Below are 18,018 nucleotides of genomic sequence, written 5' to 3' on the forward strand. Positions count from 1 at the left end.
TCCTTTGGAAACCTGAGAGGGGTGTATGGGCAGCAGCTGCTGGCGCTGCAGGTCACGAGGGGATGGCTTGGGGGGGGGGGGGGCGCGCATGTGGAGGGGCAGCTGGTGTCCCCGTCCCCACATTGCCTGCTGCCCTGGGATGAGCCCAGGCCACGTGCCAGGCGGGGCCATGCAGGGTGGCACCCCAGGGGGGTCCATCTCCCCCAGCAGCCCCCCTGGCTGGACGTGTGATACTCCCTTTCCGGCTGTAGCTTGTTGGCACAGTCTTGCGTGATGCTGCCTGGCAGCTGTCACCTCTGTCTTGGGGTGGCCAGGCTGCACAGGTCCTCAGTTGTCTCCAGGAGGTGGCCTCATGGTCTGGGGGGTCAGCTCTGCTGGGACCTGCTCTTCTCCTGGTTTTATTTACTCTGTCCTGTGCCCTTTCGGTCAATGGTACCAAAATCAAAGCAGAATGCGGGGGGTGTTAGTGTGGCTCTGCTGCCATGGAGGGGATGCACACCCGCGGGTTTGAATGTGGGAGCCTGGGGTTTGGTGGTGCCTGAGCCGTGAGCACCAGTGGTGTGGGGAGGGGAAGGTCTCGGTCTCGGGGCTGGGCTCTGCCCTCTGCACATGTTGAAGCTTTTTCCTCCTCCCAGCTCAGGGACGTGCCATGAAGCTCTTACCGGCTAGAGGATGGGGCAGCAAGGGGCCAGGACATGGGCAAAGGTGGGACGGGGACCTCAATCCAGCATCCTCTTCTCACAGCTGCATCTTGTCCCCTGCTGTTCAGTCACTGTCCCCGATGGACATCCCTGGGGCTGGGGAACTTTCCGCTTCCCCCAGCAAGCGTTGAGAGGGAAGGGGGGAGGCTTTGAAATCCACTCCTGTAAATAAGCCTTTTCTTTCGCGTTGCCCGTCAGTGCCGTGCGAGCCCCGTGGAACTGGAAAGGGTCCCCATGAAAAGGCTGCGGAGTGTGTTTCAGGCAGATAAGTCCGTGCCTTTGAAGTGTGGCAGGCGGGCAAAAGCGCCCTCCTCTTGTAGCTGCTGCCAGCCGCTGCGAATTAATCACAGCCCTGTACAGATAAGAGTACAAAGCCTGGCTGAGCACTTCTCCTGCCTGGAGGAGGGGTCTGCGGGGGACCGCTTGGGACCCGGGATCGGGGCTTGAGAGCCTGGAGGGGGGGAGATGGAGAGCTGGGGTGGGAGAGCCCCGCGGCGGCACTGGCTGCAGGGCGAAGAGCCCCCTCTTCCCAGTGGTGCGCTTGGGGGTGTCCCCTGCGGTGAGGCTGGCTCTCCTGGGGACTCTCCGCATGTGCCCTCAAGCACATGGTTTTGGTTCCGCAGGGAGCCAGTGGCCCACCCCAGCACATCCCGGACCCCAGCCAGACCCCTGCCGGCATGTGTTAAATCCGAAAGCAGCTTTGGCATGTCTGCAGCTGCCTTCCCTCTCCGGCTGTGCTTCCTCCCTCTCCTCCTGGCATCGTGGCCCGGGCTGAGCTGTAAAGCCCTGTCCTCCGCCGCTGTCCTTCTCCGGACCTGCTGCCAGTGCTGGGTGATCGCCAGGTGCTGCTGCCCTTCGTTCCTCTCATCGCCTTTTTTTCTGGAAGGCAGCCCTGCGGAGATCCTCCTCCCCGCCTTGTGCCCATTGCTGGTGGCGGCGGGGATGCTGGGGGGTGTCCCCTTGGCGGGTTTGGTGAGCAGCAGTCGGGCAGTGGCTGTGGCTGTGGGGAGGTGCCTCCTCACCTGGACAAGCCTGGAGAGTGTCTTGCCCAGGGGAGCAAGTGTGCTGCAGCGGAAGGAGCCATCTCTCCTCTGGTGTGTTGCCTCTGCCCTCTTGGTGCTTTCGCTTCCCCTTGCCTTTCACATGGGTTTCAGGTCCCACCCCTATCTTGCACAGCTCCTCGGGGCAGCGGCTCTTTGCTCGCGCTGCTGTGGTGGGGCCTGGGCCCTGCAGAAGCTTCTGGGTGCCCCAGCGTCATGGTTGGCAAAGGAGAGCTGAGCTTTGGAGGGAGCATCAGGCTCCAGGCAGCAGCAGGACCGGCTGGTGCTGTTGTCTGCCCGTGACCCTGCACCAACTGCCTGCTTTTTAGCCTCCTCCAAAACCTGTATGGGGTGGAAGCTCCCTTCTCCAGCCAAGAGAAGACCATCCCCAGGCACCCTCTTTGGGCTTCCTGGAGGGGGACTTTGCCTCTGGCCAGCTGGGGCATGCTGTGCAGGGTCACTCATTGCCCCGGGGTGCCCGGGGGTAGAGGCGTTGCACGCTGTCCTTTCTCTCATTGCTGTCCTTTCCCTCATCGCCCCTTTGCCGGGGCTCTGCATGGCTGGCCTGGGAGGCGAGGGGCCGCTTGGTAAGGTGGGACGCCTTGGCAGCTCCTGGCCTTGCGCTCCTCCACCAGCCCGCTCGGCTTCTGGGGGCCAGGTCTTCCATCCTTCCATCTTCAGAGTGTGGTTGTGCTGGGTGCTCCTTCAGGGGGGCTCCTGGCTTGAGCGCGGAGGGCGTGCTGTGGGTTTCTGGCAGAGCAACCTCTGGGCTTACCTTGAGATGATTCACCCCGGCAGGGAGCTTGTCATTTCTTGCCTCTGGTCTCTTCTGTTTACTTAACAAGGCAGCAGAGCTGACCCTCGCTCCTGCCCCTTCGCCTGGGCATGGCCCCAGGGTCCAGCCACCCCCGGGGCTCCTGGCAGCCCTGGCAGGAGGCAGCGCTGCTGAGCCCCTGCCCGGAGCCAGCCCCAGGCAGGTGAGAGTGAGGGCAGGAATCCTGAGTGAGAAATTAGTGTGAGTAATTATTAGTATTGGGTAATTATATCAGCGTCAGGATGAGGAGAAAGGTTAATAGGTTTATTTATTTATTTATTTTCGGTAAATGTCTTTTCCCCCGGGTGGGAAGGCAGGCAGGGTGGGCAGGAAGGAGCGTGTTTCCGAGGGGGGCTGCTCTGATTAAACCGCATCCTCTTCCCCTTCCCCCCAGCTACCCCATGGGTGCGGGGAGATGGGGAAGCAGTCCCTCCTGGTGTCTGTAGAAGGTGGGAGGCACCTTGCACATCCCGTGTGCTGCTCTGCTGCATTATGGTCCAGACAGCCTGTCCCCTTCCTGCCAGCCAGGACGGGTAGGTTCCCGCCAGGCTAATCCCACTGGAAGGGCCCTAATGCTGGGTTCTCCCCTGTGCCCACACGGCAGCAGGCACTGTGGGCAGCTGGGTCCTCCTGCCGTGGGATGATACTGGGGTCTGTCTGCTGGTGATCAACTCGTGCTGGGGAGGAGTGGCAGGATGAGCTTGCCTACCACGAGCTAACTCAGAAACTCCCTCCGTGCCTTGCTCTTTTGCCAAGCAGAAAACAACTTGATTGTTAGGTCTTCCAAATTTCATTTTCCTGAATCCCAAACCTGCCTGTAGAGCATCCTTAGCAGGAGGGGAGGTACCAGAGAGGAGGGTTCCTGTGTGTGCATGCCTGGGGTGGCCCCGTGCCCCCCCCCAGAGCTCCCTGACGTGTGGCAGGTTAGGCTTCAGCCCCGTTTGACTACCGAGAGTATTTTTAGGTTCTTCCTGGAGCCTCAAATTAACTGGAAGTGCTTCACGTCTGTTGTTTTTTTTTAATACGTCTCTTTCTCTTTCCCAGCACTGCGCAGTGCAATAATGTAATGGGGAAATTACCCCGCTAGTTAAAAATTACTGCCAGCGCGACATCCAGCCATAGATCTATTTTAGAACCAGGGTAAAACTATATCGATTCTTCTGTGCCGCAACTGCAGCCCATAAAAGGGTTGGAAAGGTGCGTTTGTCACGTTGCTGTGGCGAGGAGGGAGATGGTGCCTTACTGGGGAGGGGAGAAGCTCCCCATTACCCTCCTCCGAAGAGCTGGCTTGGACAGGACTTTGTAGAGGAGAAGCTGAGTGCCAGGTGGGGAGTGATCTGAGAAGGGGATACAGGGAAGCAAGGTTAGGCTCTGGGGTACCACTGGGCAAGGGGTACTGCAGGGCACGGCGTGCCATGTGCCCCTGTACCACAGGTGTCTGGGGCTCGACCTCCTCTGATGCTTGGAGTAGGAGCAAACGTGGTCCCAGACTGGGACAGAAAGACTATCCCCCCAAAAAAGGGTGAGCAGAGGCTTTAGGCCAGGCTTTCAGCATCTCTGGGTTCCCCAGCACACAGTGGTACCTGGAGCGGGGGTGACGGGGAGCAGGATCTGTGGAGGGGTCTGGCAAAGGATGCTGAGGAGGAGGGTGAGTACCAGGACCAGTTTGGGTTATGGTGAAAGCTCTTCAATCCTGCAGCGGGGTGTACAGGGGAGGTTTTGGCTGTGCTGTGGGCTCCCGAGAGTTAGTCTAGCCCTGCAAGCCCAGTCGCCAAGTTCCCTGGGGAGAAGGCGGCCCCTTTGCTCACTGCTGTGCAGGACTTGTCGCTCTCTGGTTGCTCAGGGGTCTCTTTCTTAATTAAATACATTTGTTTTGTAAAACTGCCTAAAAATAATCCGGGGCTGGTGCATGCAGGAGGCTGGCGGTGAATCAAAGGCGCCGCTCTAATTAAACGGGCCCCGGTTTGTTTGTGAGCCGCATACATTTCCATGCTAATCAGCTGCACACCGGGATCCTGCTTTCCTGGCCCGTATCCTCCTGATTGGGAACTATGCAAATGCTGGCAGCGATTTATTGCAGGGGGGGGATGAGGTGGCCGGGACGCTGGGGCAGCTGCCATGGCGGGGCACAAGGGCTTGGGCATGGCTGTGTCAGGCTGTGGGAGTGGGCACAATGATCAGGGCAGAGCTGTGGGACACATTCTAGGGGGTGCTTCAGAGTAGCAGGTTGGCTCCTGTGCTGTGGGGGGATGCTCAGTCTAGTGGATGGGGGTGCTGGGTGGGCTCCTTGCATGTGCTGGCATCAGCATGGAGCTGATCCCAGGCAGTATTTGCTGTCTCGCTGGCCACGCTGCTTCTCTGCCTGCTGGTGGGTGTTCTGAAGAATGGGCTGCTGGTGTGGCTCCCATCCCATCCCATCCCATGGTAGCAGACCATCCCCTCTGAGCCATATCTCTGGCACTGAGGCTGCCCTGTGTTGGGGGACAGCCTGAATCTGGGGGTTTCGCAAGTGTGGCATTAGCAGGAAGCATCTCTCGCTCACGGAGGTGGCAATCAGGTTATGACAAGTAGCACAGCTGAGTTTAGCCCCTGCTTGGCAGGTGCCTCCCACCCTGTGGTGCCTCCTGATGTGGTTATCGCTGGTACAGCCAGAAACCGGTGTACTTAAGAAGAGCTTTAACATAGTTGTGAGCCGTAGGGGGATTAAAGCCTTTGCCACGTTCCTGCTCAGGGAACAAAGGCTCTTTCTGAACCTCTGTTGACCCCCAGCTTCCTTGAGACCCTCTTGACTTCCCCGGTCATGAGCCCAAGTGTTTCCTGTGATGGATGGGGAGATGCAAGCCCTGCCTGCGTGTGTCGCAGCATCCTGCCCAGCGGAGCTTGGTGCGGTGTGTCATGCAAGCTGTTTTTGGTACTGCTGCGGTGAGATGGGGTTTGCTGCAAGCTGGGGGCTCGTCTGTGCCATGCTGCAAGCTGGAGGGGCTTCGGAGCAGGGAAGCAGGGCAGCACGCCGGGGGGTGCAGCGCGAGAACCACAGATGTGGCTTCCCTCCCTGCGGAGAGGTGAATGCCATCAGCATAAACATGGTGCAAATGCAACAGACACATGCAATAAAGGGAAGAAAAGATTGCAGTTTGGTCTTCTGGAAAAGGGGGTCAGGATGTTTGCAGAGCAGCTGCTACTTTGCTGTGCTGCAGTGGCCGTGGCGTGGCCACGCTGGTGTGTGATGGAGGGGCGACATCCCTAACGGGGCCCATTTCCCATCCCGCTCCCTGGGTGGGGGCTGAGGCGCATGTGGGACCCTGCTCACCCCCTGTTGCTCTCCCCACAGATTCTGGTGGACTTGACGGCCGAGAGGAAGCACCAAGCACTGCAGTACGAGAATGTTGTGGCCCATGAGGGCAGCTCCATCCTGCGAGACCTGGTGCTGAGCCCTGACCGCCAGCATATCTATGCCATGACAGAGAAACAGGTAAGGTGAGGGGATGGCAGCCCCTCTGCTCTCCTGACTTGGCAGCCCAGCCTGCAGTCCTGTGCGCTGGGAAGCCTTTCGGGAAGCTCCCTGATGGATCTGCCTTTTGCTTCCTGGGATCAGGGCTGCCTAGGGATGCGTGTCCTGGGGGACCAGTGGCAGCTCCTCCCTGCTGGTCACTGCAGAAACAGTGCTTCAAGGCATTAATTGTTGGCAGAAGCTGCTTGAAATCGCCGTGGTCCCTGGGGACCAGAGCTTCCTGACCTTTCCTTGCTGTGAAGGGCTGGCTGTAAACCTCCTCCCTGTTGTGGCCGTCCCCTCCCAAACAGGGTTTTTGCAGGTTAGCAGAAGCCTCTTGCTCCAAACAGCTTTTTCTCCTCTTGGGGCTGCTTTTGCACCCTGGGACAGAGGGGACATGGGGTTGGTGTGCCCCCAGGTCCTGACATACACCCCTCGAATCCCTGCTTCTCCTCATGCTGAGCCAGCTGGAGGTACAGACCCGATCCAGGTCTGATGTTGCTGCCCTGGCAGCACGGTCAGGACGCACAATAGGAAGTTTTGGTTGGCTTTGTGAGTGTTTGTGTGATCCCTGACCTGTGGGAGAGCGTGTTGGTCTGAGTTCATCCGTCCGTGGGCTGCACTGGAGTGAAGCAGGTTCATGCCATGGTGGTGGCATTTTTTGAATCTAGTGTCAATGGGGATGCACAGCATAGCTGGTGGAGTGATGCAGGACAGCCATGCTGGGACATGGCGTGCCTGTGTCTTGCAGCAGCATCTCTGCTCCTCTGCCCAGCAGAGGTGTGTGTGTGAGTGGGACTGCAGCAGAGCTTGGAGCGTAACAGGTCTCCTGGCTGCTAACCGAGGGGTTTGGGAGGGGGAAGGATGCTGGATCAGGGCTGTGGATTTGTCTAGACAGCCCCACGGGGACAGCAGAGCCCTTTCCCTCCTCCTCTCTGGTTTCTGCTCTGCTGCAGGAAACCTATGGCTTTCCAGGCAAGGCAGAAACTGCATTCGGGCTGCTCCGTGCAGCTGTCCCTGGCTGTGGTTCTGTCCCTGGCTGTGTTTCTGTCCCAGGCCTGGCTCAGCTAAGCCCCCCTCTGCAGGGGAGAGGTTGGAGATGTGGATGCTGGGGGTGCAGTTATGCTGACCTGGACTGGGGATCTCCCCCAGGGTCCACCATGGTTGCTGGAAGCCAGCACGTACCTCTGTGTGGTTTGCCTGTGGGGGGGATGTGCTGCCCACCGCCTCGCCACTGCCTGCCTGAAGCAGTGTCAGGGACAAACAAGTGGGAACGCTGCAGGTATCCTCACCAGTGTGCAAACACAGGGGTTGAGGGGTTGGCCAGCTTATCCCAGCCCTGTAGGCACCTTGCTGAGCCCATGGCCTCCTGGGCTGGGAGGAGGGAAGGCACGCTGGGTTTAGCCTTCAGTAGAGAATTTTGCAAACTTTAATTCGTGAATGAGTCCTGCCCCACGGAAGCAATGGGGAAACAGACACAAGCACAGCAGGTGTGGGCAGCTGCTCTGTAGTACCGGCTCCTTGCAGCAGGCGAGCAGGCAGCTCCCTGCACCCCCTTCTCTTCCCCCCTCTTCTCCTCCCCTCTCCTTAATAAAATCCGCTCTCTTCCCTACTACAGCTCGGTGTTATCAGAGTGCTGGTGGAAAGTAATTAAATGAACAGTTGTAACAGAGCTCGAAGGGCTCAAAGAATGAGGGGATTTTAATCAAATCTGGAGGAGCAATTAATAAAGGACTGGTAACCCTGTTGGAGCAGGGCTGTAGCAGCCTTGGGGTACCCGGCCAGTGCTGGGAGTTGGTGTGGGGCTGAGCCGGCACAGCCCACTCCCACAGCCCTTCAAGGATGCAGCGGTGGAAGGAGCTTGGCCGGGGCAAAAGCCTCCCTGGGCTGGAGGTGTTGCCTGCAAACGTGCTGCCTGGGCCCGGAGAGGAGCAGGCGATGGTGGGGGCTCAGCCTGCTCCCTGCTGCTGCCTCCTCTAACGGGCCAGGGGGGGCCTGTGCCGGCTCCATTGCTGCGGGCCTAGGTGTGGGCGCAGCAGGGAGACACACAGCCTGTCCCCTTCACTCCCTGCCTGTTCCCTGCAGGTGACGCGGGTGCCCGTGGAGAGCTGTGAGCAGTACGAGAGCTGCGAGCTGTGCCTGGGTTCCCGGGACCCCCACTGCGGCTGGTGCGTCCTCCACAACATGTAAGTACCGCAGGATCGTCCCTGGGGCTGTGCCAGTGCACCACGGTTGGCAAACTGTCCCTCCCCACTGCCGGTCTCCTTGGGGACATCCCTTCCAGACTTCGGCCCCGCAGTGGTGGGGGATGCAGCGGTCCAAGGGGTCTGTCATCCCTTCCCGCAGTGCCCACGCTGTGCTCATGAGCACTCATGCGTGGGGCGAAGCTGCTGGTGGGGCCCGCTAATCCTGCCCATGGGCTCCCAGGTTCAGCATCCATCCTTGTGCTGATGAGAAAAACTGAACGTAGCCCCCCGCCCCCAGAAGTCCCCAGTGCTGGCACCAAGGGAAAGCAGCGCTCCCGTACAGGCCTTGGGCATCCAGGGTCCTTAGCTGGGCATCGCCTCCGTGCCAAAGGGTCTGTTTGCTGTAGTGTCAGCCCAGAGCCATGCAGGACCCCGGGGGATGCTCCTCCTCACTGTGGTGGTTCTCCCCCTCCAGATGCTCACGCAAGGACCGGTGCGAGCGGGCAGACGAACCCCAGCGCTTCGCCTCCGACCTGCGGCAGTGTGTCCAGCTCACCGTCCAGCCGAAGAACATTTCGGTCACCATGTCGGAGGTCCCGGTAAGTCACCTCTGCTGCCTGTGGACTCCCCCAGCCATTTCCTGACCCTCCGAGGTGACAGCTAGGGAAATGGCAATTAAAAATAACTAACGAATATACAACAAATAGGGAGAAAGGGAAAGAGAGGTCTGAGACAAATAAAACACAACAAAGTGCTGGGCATTGCTGAGGGCTAGCCTATTGATGGAGATAATAAAACCAGTTGATGATTATTCAGAAAAGACATAACCAAGCAATAAATATTTCTCTGTAATACAAACACCGACGTCAGAGATGCCATTCATAGGCCAGCAATCTATCCAGCTCAATAGCCTGTCTCTGGCCTGCAGTAGATATTTTGGGATGAGACTTCAATGTACGGCTCGCTGCTCGCTCTGTGCTAGACGGAAGGGATGATGGACTTTCCCAAAGTATTTTCCTTGCCATTAGCACCGTGGAGAGAATATGAAACAGCATATACTAGCAATAAAACTTTAAAAACTGCCACGTCTGGATATCTGACACTCAGGAGTCCTGAAAGAGTTGTTGGCCAAGGAGTGCTGTGGCCTGCGGATATTTGTAATGATATGACTCTGTAATAAATAAATGAATGTTGAGAAAGGCCCTGCAAACAGAAAAGATGCTTCTTTTTCTGCCCAGATGCAGAAAGGACTGAATGGTCAGAGACTGCCTGGTTTGATGTCAGCATCAGAAAAACTAAAGGAAAAAAACCAGGTGCAGGATACAACTGATAAAGATTTAAGGATGGGAGTATAATTAATGCCAGTCAATGTGGTTTTATGTCAAACAAACCACATTTTGTTCTTTGATGAAATTATGACTTGAATTAGAAGAGGGACTGTGGGGATGTGATGTCTTTAGGCTTCTACAAGGCATTTGACTTGGTACAACACAGTGTTCTGATTAAAAATTAGCATTATACAATATTGATAAAGCACGTGTTAAGTGGATTAAGAACTGGCTCCGTGACAGATTTCAAAAAGTCCTCATCAGAGGGGAGTTGTCACCAGATGGAAATGGTTTGGAAGGCGCTTCTGCAGGGGCTAACATTCATTGGTAATGTGGAGATAAATGCGAGATGGCTGCGGATGGGACCTGCTGGGATGCTGGGACTGAGGGGGTGGTACGGGGTGAGATTTCCTTTAGAGCAGTTGGGTTTGAGCAGGGCTGGTTTAGCAGAGCGATCGGGGTTTGATATTGCCAAGTCTAAAGTTAGACATGGAGAGAGAAGGCAGGCGTTCTCTTGGCATCCTGGAAAGTGCTGCCGTGCTGAGCCCTCGCTGTGGGGCTCTCGATGCTCCTGGGGTGAAGCGGGGAGCTGGGTGGTGTTTTCGCCTCTCGGGTGGTTATCTCCCTGGCCGACAGCAGGATTCTGTGTGGGGGTCTGGTGTGCTCGGCGTGGGGATGCTGTGCTCAGGCTGGAGTCCAGTTTTTAAAGGCAGAGGCTGAAAACCTCCCGTAAACATCATGTAAATGAGTTGAAGGCTGAAGAAAATGCCTTGCAGTGGGAGACTTCCAGAGCTCAATCTGCTTAGCTTATCAAAAAGAAGATTAAGAGGTGACTTGATTACAGAGTATAAGTGCCTTTACAAGGAGCAAATATCAGGGACTAAAGGGCTTTTTAATCTATCAAGGAAAGGCATAACAAGAACTAATGGCTGGAAGCTGTGAAAAATTCAAATTAGAAATAAGGCAAGCGTTTTGTAAAGTGAGAACTGCTGACCCTGGGAATGACTTTGCGAAGGAAGAGGTGGATTCCTCCCCTCCTTGGCTCTGCCGGAACAGATGCCTTTCCACGAAACAACTCTTTAGCACTGACACCATGCTTGGTCTCTGTAGAGAGGTGAGGCATAGTGGCTTGTGGTATGGCGAGGGCAGAGGACGGGAGGCTGTGAGTCATTCCATCTTTTAACCCACTTAAATCCATGCTCTTTGCTTCAGCCGGGAGATCCATGGATGGAGCTTGCTTGCAAAAGCCTGGAGCAGATCTCTCTACCATGTGTAACATTTCTGACAGAAGTCTTTTTTGCTAGTTTTCTGTGTTGATGCTCTTGCCTCTCCCTGCCCCCCAGCTGGTCCTGCAGGCCTGGAATGTCCCGGACCTCTCGGCGGGAGTCAACTGCTCCTTTGAAGACTTCACCGAGTCTGAAAGCCGCATTGAAGATGGGAAGATCTATTGCAGCTCTCCCTCTGCCAAGGATGTCATCCCCATCACCAGGGGCCGCGGTGAGCTTGCTCCCTGGGGTGGGAAGAAAGCCTGAGACAAACCTTGCCCCACTCGTTGCCCCACAGGCGGATGTGGAGGGGGACAGTCCTCCTGTGACAGCAATCCCTGACCCTCGAGCAGGACCAGAATTGGGTCCTGGGAGGTAGGAGGAGAAAGACATCACGGCTTATGGGGGACTGGTCTTCGGTCTCCTCCAAGCCATGGGCACAGCTAGTTTCTGATGCTGTACTGGTCTGCACACCGGTCCGGGGCATCCTGGCCTCATTCCCACCCATGGACCATTCCTGGGCAGATGTGCTGTAGGTGGCCATGGGCCCTAGGACAATCTGAACTGTTACGATTCTGGTCAGTACCACCAGTACAACTCAAGGCACCTGCCTCCGTGCTGGCAGGTTACAGTTAGATTTAGGGGCTCTGAGCTGTACTTGGGCTCTTCTGGCCTGTTTGGTGGCTGAGTGGGCATGGGTGAGCACCCCTTTTAGTGCCAGGTTTGGGGGATTTTGTTGGTTGGGCTGAATTAACCAGCTGGTTAACTTTAACTGAGCTGGAGGGCAGCTCCCTCCAGCCCATCACATGCCTTGGGCTGAATGCTGGGCCATGCACTCTGTCCTTTCTGATGCCTTTTTCTGCCTGGGTCTTTCTCAGGGGACAAGCGAGTGGTGAAGCTCTACCTGAAATCGAAGGAGACGGGGAAGAAGTTTGCCTCCGTGGATTTTGTTTTCTACAACTGCAGCGTCCATCAGTCGTAAGTGGCCTGGGCTTCACGAGAGATGTTCCGGGAGCAGATTGCTGGGGCAGCGTGAGACTGGGAGAGAGAGATTTCAGTTTTGTGGGTGCTGATGTTGCAATAGGAAAGGGCAGTCGAGTGTCGTAGTGTTTGCAGTGAAAAACCTCCTCCTTTTGCCCTTGTAAACTGGGACAATGACCAGAGCACCCACAGATGGTTTGGGTGTGTGGGAACATGCAGCATCAGGGCAGAACCTCAATTAAAAACGGGGCTTTGGGTTTGGCAAAGCTTTGGAAGAAAAAGTGAGTTTACTGCATTGCAGGCTATAGCAATCCATGTGACCAAAAATGCCAAGCATCTTGTTATTCCTGGAAACAGTTAATAGGAGTGACTTGGCAATGCAAAAGGAGAAGCCTGTGTTTTCCTGTGATGGTACCTGCTTCCCAGGCTTGCTGGAGAGCGAGCTGGAAAGTTACAGCAACATGAGATGGAACATGCTGCATGTCCTGGGGCGTTTACCCAAGAATTTCCTAACTGGAAGTAATCGTGAATTTGCTTTCTTGTCAGGCTGCTGTGAAATCTACTCCACCTACGGGTTTTTAGGCAGTTTGAGATATGCATATGATAGAATAGAGGAGGTGTGGATTATTGATGTGCTGTCTAAGCAGGGTGTCTAAAGCCTCTAACCACGAGCTCCTGGTGAGGAGCTGTGGACAGTGCACTTGAGCAGCAGGGAGATGGCTCTGCTGTGGGAACATCGGGAGAGATGCTGGGGTGTGTTTGGGCAAAGAATCTGGAGTTCAAGAATGCAAGTGATTTCATTACCCTGCCAGAAACCTCCCATGGTTGGTGTCGCTCCGGCTGATCAGTAATTATAGATAAGCAAATGCAGAGTGATCTCTTTTGGATGGCTTTCTGCAAACTGTCTAGCCTAGCTTGGGGGCTCTGCTGCAGGTTACTTCTCCAAAGCCTGTTCAGATTTTCCACTTTGATCAGGGAAAAGCAGGTGAGATGCAGGAGCTCCAGCTGGGTACCTGCAGTGAGCTCCAAGGGGGATGCGTCGAAGGAGAGCACCTGCAAACCTTGTGCATCGCGAGGATTTCTGTCCCGCCTGCTCTTTGCACAGGGAGTGGGTCTTGGCTCCCAGGAGTGCTGTGCGGGCAAGGGAGGAGAGTTTGCAAACTTGACTTTCTCCCTCACCTTGACTCCCCAGATGAGCTTTGTCTCCCTTCATATCGTGTGGTTTCAATAACATTAGCTCAGCTTTGGCTCAGGCTGGCTGCATGTCATTATTTTGCAAATCAAAAAGCAGATGTGAATTTTATTTTTCTAAATGAAAGAAAGAAGACTTTTAAGTACAAATGGCATCAGATTTGGTCCAGTCAGTGCTCCGGCATTTTGGTCCAGTGGGAAGAGGTGGTGAGGGAATTGGCATTTTATTTTATGTGCCTGACACAGGAGGGGGAAAAAAACCCCACCTCACCCCAAACAAACCTACAACAAAGAGCCCTGACTGATTTATTACTGCGTTGATGTTTAATTTTGGATGCATTATTTAAAAAGGCTAATTATGGATGCATTAATATTTATGGGCTCCGGTTGGAGCTGATAGAAAAGTCCATGTTCTAGGCTGGTGAACATTATTATTTTCTTTATGTCAAGAGTTTTAGGGTTTGGAAGCAGTTTTAACTATGTGACCTGCAGTCGAGTCATAGCCAAAGAGCATGACAATACCTAGGATGATGCAATACTTTTAAATACCATTTGCAGACAGGCGTCTTTAATGGATCTCTTCAGAGTTAATAGCCTTTCAGATCCAGGTTTCATATTTTGTGGAGGAAAATCTATACGTCAGCCTGATAAATTCTGTATTAGGAACAATATGCTTTTCCACGAGGCTAATGTTTTTCCTGTGGAGATCTCTGATCACTGTGCATTACCTTTTCTATTTGGGCGGCTTTGCTTAGGTTGGAAGCCAGAGGCCTGTGTGTCGAATCATTTCTCAGCTGAGGACAGAATGTTTAGGCGAGATTTTTCAGATGGCTGTGGAGAAATGGGAGGATTACAAGGCAGCTCTTCGCTGGTGTCAGATAGAGTAGCTCCAGGGAAGCCAGCACAGCTCCACTGCGTACACCGGGGAGAGTCTGACCCTTCTTATTTTCAGCAGACATCTGGGAAGGCATCAGCAAAACATGCTGCTAAAGCCCTTTTGCAGGCTGTGGGGCTGATCCTGCCACTGTGTGAGCATCCCGGCTCTCTTGTTCCTCGCTACCTTGCAAAACTTTTCTTCCTGTGCATTTTCAAGGACTGCTGGAACCAGCCTGGTCCAGGGAGGGATTGCAGAAGGGGGAAGATACATCTAATCCCTTCTTCTGCAGGGAAGGAGGGGTACAGAGGAGGTTGTGCTGCTTGTACATTTGGCTTGTGATGGCCCAGGCCAAGGGGGTGCCTTCCAGGTAGAGCCCCGTTGCTGTCCTGTCTATTATTGCAGGGCTTTATAGTGTCAGCTGGTGAGACGGGACTGTCCCCATCACAGCCCAGCATCACTGGTCTCTGGGGTACTTCTCCACTGAGGTCCCTGAGAGCCCTGGTCTGCGACTCACACCCTCTCTGGGGCTCCATTCCTTGCTCCAGCAGAGTCACCTGGCAAGCTTCTGGGGTTCCCAGCTTGATGTGCCACACGTCGGTAGCCTCAGGGCTCCTGTGGGGTTCAGGCTGGTGTTTCCAGGCACTGGCATCTTTTGTGTGTCTTGCTCCTGATGGCTTGTACGTCACGCAGGAGATGTTTCTGGCTGAGCTGAGAGGTGCATTGAGTGGGCGAGTGGAAAGCTGGAGGCTGATGCAGCAAAATGGGTCCCTTGCAAAGGGGGATGTGGGTGGCTGAGGGTCACTGCCAGCCCACGGCAGGGGAGCAGGGCTGCTCACGCAGGCTTGCCTGCAGTTTCTGGTTCCTGCAGTGGAGGATGGGATGGAGAACCCAATGGTAGGGACCAGGCTGGGTTCCCTTGGGGGTTTCTTATGGGGTGCTGATTAAGCATAGGTGTTTAAAGACTGCTCAGCGCCTTTGACAGTCTAATGAAACAGCCCATGTCCAGTGCTTGCACAGGCAGATGTTGAGGGCGTCTTTGTCAGCGTTAAACTCGCTCTTCAAAGCGTTCATGGGGAAATGAGTCCCCTTTCAAGACAAAGACATAACACCAGGCTCCCTGCCTGCCTGAGGCAGAGCCTGCACTTGCCGGCAAGGTGGGCGAGTGGGGAATCCTCCTGGAAAGCCAGTGAGCAATTCTAGGGAACACCAAGATGTACTTCTTCCCACTATTTTCTATGTTTGCTCTCTGGGTTTCTCCTCTGGAAACTCTGCTGTGTAAATCCTGTTGTGGTTTGGCTTTTCAGAGAGTGTGGCTGTGGGGAGGGGGCTGGCAAGTGGAGGGGGATGGGGAAGAAGATGAGAGCCTTCGGCACTTCCTTCGATGCTATGGGTAGGTTTTGTGTAGGTGCTGGTTTTTTGAGCACCAGTGTGCCCAGGACACCGCCAGGCTCCATGCCAGCATGACCAGCCATTACAACGTGGAAAATAAATTCAAGTGGTGGCACAGGGGGAGGGGGAAAATCACATGTCAGTGGGTCTGATGCCAAGGGGATCTGAGCAGCCTGGAAGCCTGTGCTGGTGCGTGCCCGTGCTGTCTCCCCTATTCGGGAGGTGGTCATGCAGCTACCCAGCCTTGTGGTTGTGCCTCCCTGCAGTGATGGTTGTGACACCCAGGTCCCATCAGCTGCAGGGTGCTGAATTTCTCTGAGGCTGGAGCAAAGGGCAGACATGCCAAGTGGCTCTCACTCCTCCTGGCTGGAGAGACGTGACTGCCATGGCCCTGTGCCGTACATCAGACTTTCCCTATAAGCTTCCATTAAGTAAATGGGATTTTAATGTATGTCCTGGGAGCTGGGAGCCGTGGGGCTGTGCTGGGAGGGCAGGGCTGGGCTGCTCTGGTGGCCAAGGCATCTGTTGGCACCCATGGGATGATGCCAGTCCTCATGCCACTGGGCTCCTGGCTGCAGCTTTCTGGCTGCCCGCACTGCCGAGCTGCCTGCACACGGTGTGGCTGCTTCTCTGCTGGCCCAGCGCTGCTTGTTTCCAGATGCTTACAGATGCTTGATTTTCCAAGGCATGGACAGATGGCTGCAAGCAGTTGAGTGAGTGTATCTGAGTTAGCACAGCTGAGCTGTGAGGCAGTAACAGATCCCTGTGTATTCCTGGGTTGGGGCAGGTGGAAAATCCTGTAGAATGGCTCCAGAGACTGCTTGGGATAACCTGGTTTACGTCACATTCGTTGTGAAGAGGAAGGCTGGTACAGCCTGGTGGTGCATTTCAGTGAGGGGAGACAGCTGAAGGTGTTTCAAGTGAATTAACTTAAAAACCAGGGCCTGAATCTGCATCCTCCAGCCAGCATGATGGGGGATGCTCTGGACCACCCTGCAGCGGGTCTGCATGCCGAGCCCCTACCCTGTGAGTGAGGCCCTTGGCAAAACCCAGCAGGGATGGAAAAGCATCAGGCTGATGTAAAAGGAAGGGCAGAAACAAATTGAGATGGGCAGGGATGAAAGGAGGCAAGAGCTGATCTCCCACCTTGTGCCTCTCCTGGCTTTGGGTCTGCAGCACCGGTCAGGGAGGGCAGCGCTGCCTGTAGGTCCGTGTGGGGGCCTGGGGGCACTGTCCATCTGCTGCCACTGCTCTTCAGGATTTCCCCCTCTCCCTGGGGCAGAGAAGCCCAAAGCACTGCAGTTCAGCCCCTCACCCCGACAGCTGCCGCTCCAGATGCGGGCTGTGCTGGAGCTGAGTATTCGCTAAGGATGCTGCCTCCTGCCAAGAGGAGGTCTGAGGAGCAGCCGAGGGTCGCAGGCGGGCTGTGCTGTGCCTGCGCAGATGCTGTTTTTATCAGCACCGTGTTTATAATTTCCCTTCTCAATGGACCTCCCCTGCTCTGCTCTCGGTGCTGTTCAACTTGCCCCCGTCCCTCCTCCTGCCCTTTGCTCTGTGTCCTTCCTCCAGGAACACACTGCTCCATGGAAATAGCCTCAGCGCCGGGGGGTGTGTGTGTGTGTGTGTGCACACGTGCGCATGTGCAAAGCTCACACCCCTGTTCTTCTCGTGTTTGCTGCTCAGGCTTATCTCACCCCTGTGGATGCAGGTTTTGTTTTCTGCCTTCCCTTCTTCTCAGTGCACTGAAGAGCTCTGGGCGCCTTTGGGCACCTGGCATGCTTGGGGCTGGGAGCGTGGGAGGGAGAGTGAGTGAGGAGCCTGGATGTGGTGCCACTGGCTTCCAGTGCTTCCCTTCAGCTGCAGCATCGCTTCAGATCAGGTGTGGAGACAGCTGCGACCCTGCTGTGCGGTCAGAGGTGCCTTCTGCAGAGCTGCCCACATGCCCAGTGAGGAGCCGGTCCCTGAAGCCATGCCTGGGTCTCGGCTTGTCCTGCAGTGATGCTTGTGGTCCTGCCCACACCCTGGAGATGAACCCAGCTCTGAGATGCTCCTTTGCTGTCCTGCTGCTCTCTCTGCACTGCTGGTTTTCTGCAGCCGTGTCAGGTGTTTCCCTAGCACGGCCTTAGCAAGTTTGGGATGGGTTATGAAGGTGGAGGGGAGCAGCGCTGGGAGGTCTTGACCCAGTTGTGTAGTGAGCTGGGGGCAAGTGTGGAGGCTGTGGGGAGGCTCTGGCTTTGCCGTGGGTCACGCAGAGGTGCCTACAGGGCTGCCTGCTCTTTCTGGGGGAGGTTGCACGCTGACAGGGAGCCTGCACTTGTTTTGGGATGGGGCACTTTGCACAGAGTGATCCTGAAATGTAGCTCTGAGGTTGGTACCTCTTGCATGAGGACACTAGGAGGCAAGGGGGGCACTGCTGGTGGGTCTGACCCCCTTCCCCCTGCCCAGCCTGGGCTTTGTCTCCACCTGGCAGGGCTGAGGAAGAGGAGGCAGATGGGGAGCAAGCTGTGGATCCATGTCTGCGCTGTACCCCTAGCATCGGTGTTCTGCCTGGCTGAGCTTCTTACACTCCCAGCACGCTTTGGGGAAGGGGGGGACTTCAACACATGAAGGAGAGCCTCCCTCTAATTATCAGGAGTGATGAAAGCCTCTTAGGCAAGAAGTGATGAGGGAAGAGTGCCTGACCGTGGGAAGGAGAGAGACGGCACAGATGGCATCATGCTGCCGAGCAACCTGCTCCTGTGCCAGGAACAGACAGC

General features: G+C 55.7%; 1 protein-coding gene across 1 annotated transcript in view; it reads left to right on the plus strand.

The window, feature by feature from the left end:
* Positions 1-18,018, plus strand: part of PLXNA1 (plexin A1) — a 121,453-nt gene that overhangs the window by 46,441 nt on the left and 56,994 nt on the right. The window contains exons 4-8 of the mRNA XM_055708731.1: positions 5,887-6,027; positions 8,131-8,231; positions 8,707-8,830; positions 10,903-11,056; positions 11,703-11,802. Coding sequence (XP_055564706.1) covers positions 5,887-6,027; positions 8,131-8,231; positions 8,707-8,830; positions 10,903-11,056; positions 11,703-11,802 — 620 coding nt within the window. The remainder of the gene's footprint in view (positions 1-5,886; positions 6,028-8,130; positions 8,232-8,706; positions 8,831-10,902; positions 11,057-11,702; positions 11,803-18,018) is intronic.

Source organism: Falco cherrug, chromosome 4 (assembly GCF_023634085.1).
Source record: "Falco cherrug isolate bFalChe1 chromosome 4, bFalChe1.pri, whole genome shotgun sequence".
Classification (NCBI taxonomy): Eukaryota; Metazoa; Chordata; class Aves; order Falconiformes; family Falconidae; genus Falco; species Falco cherrug.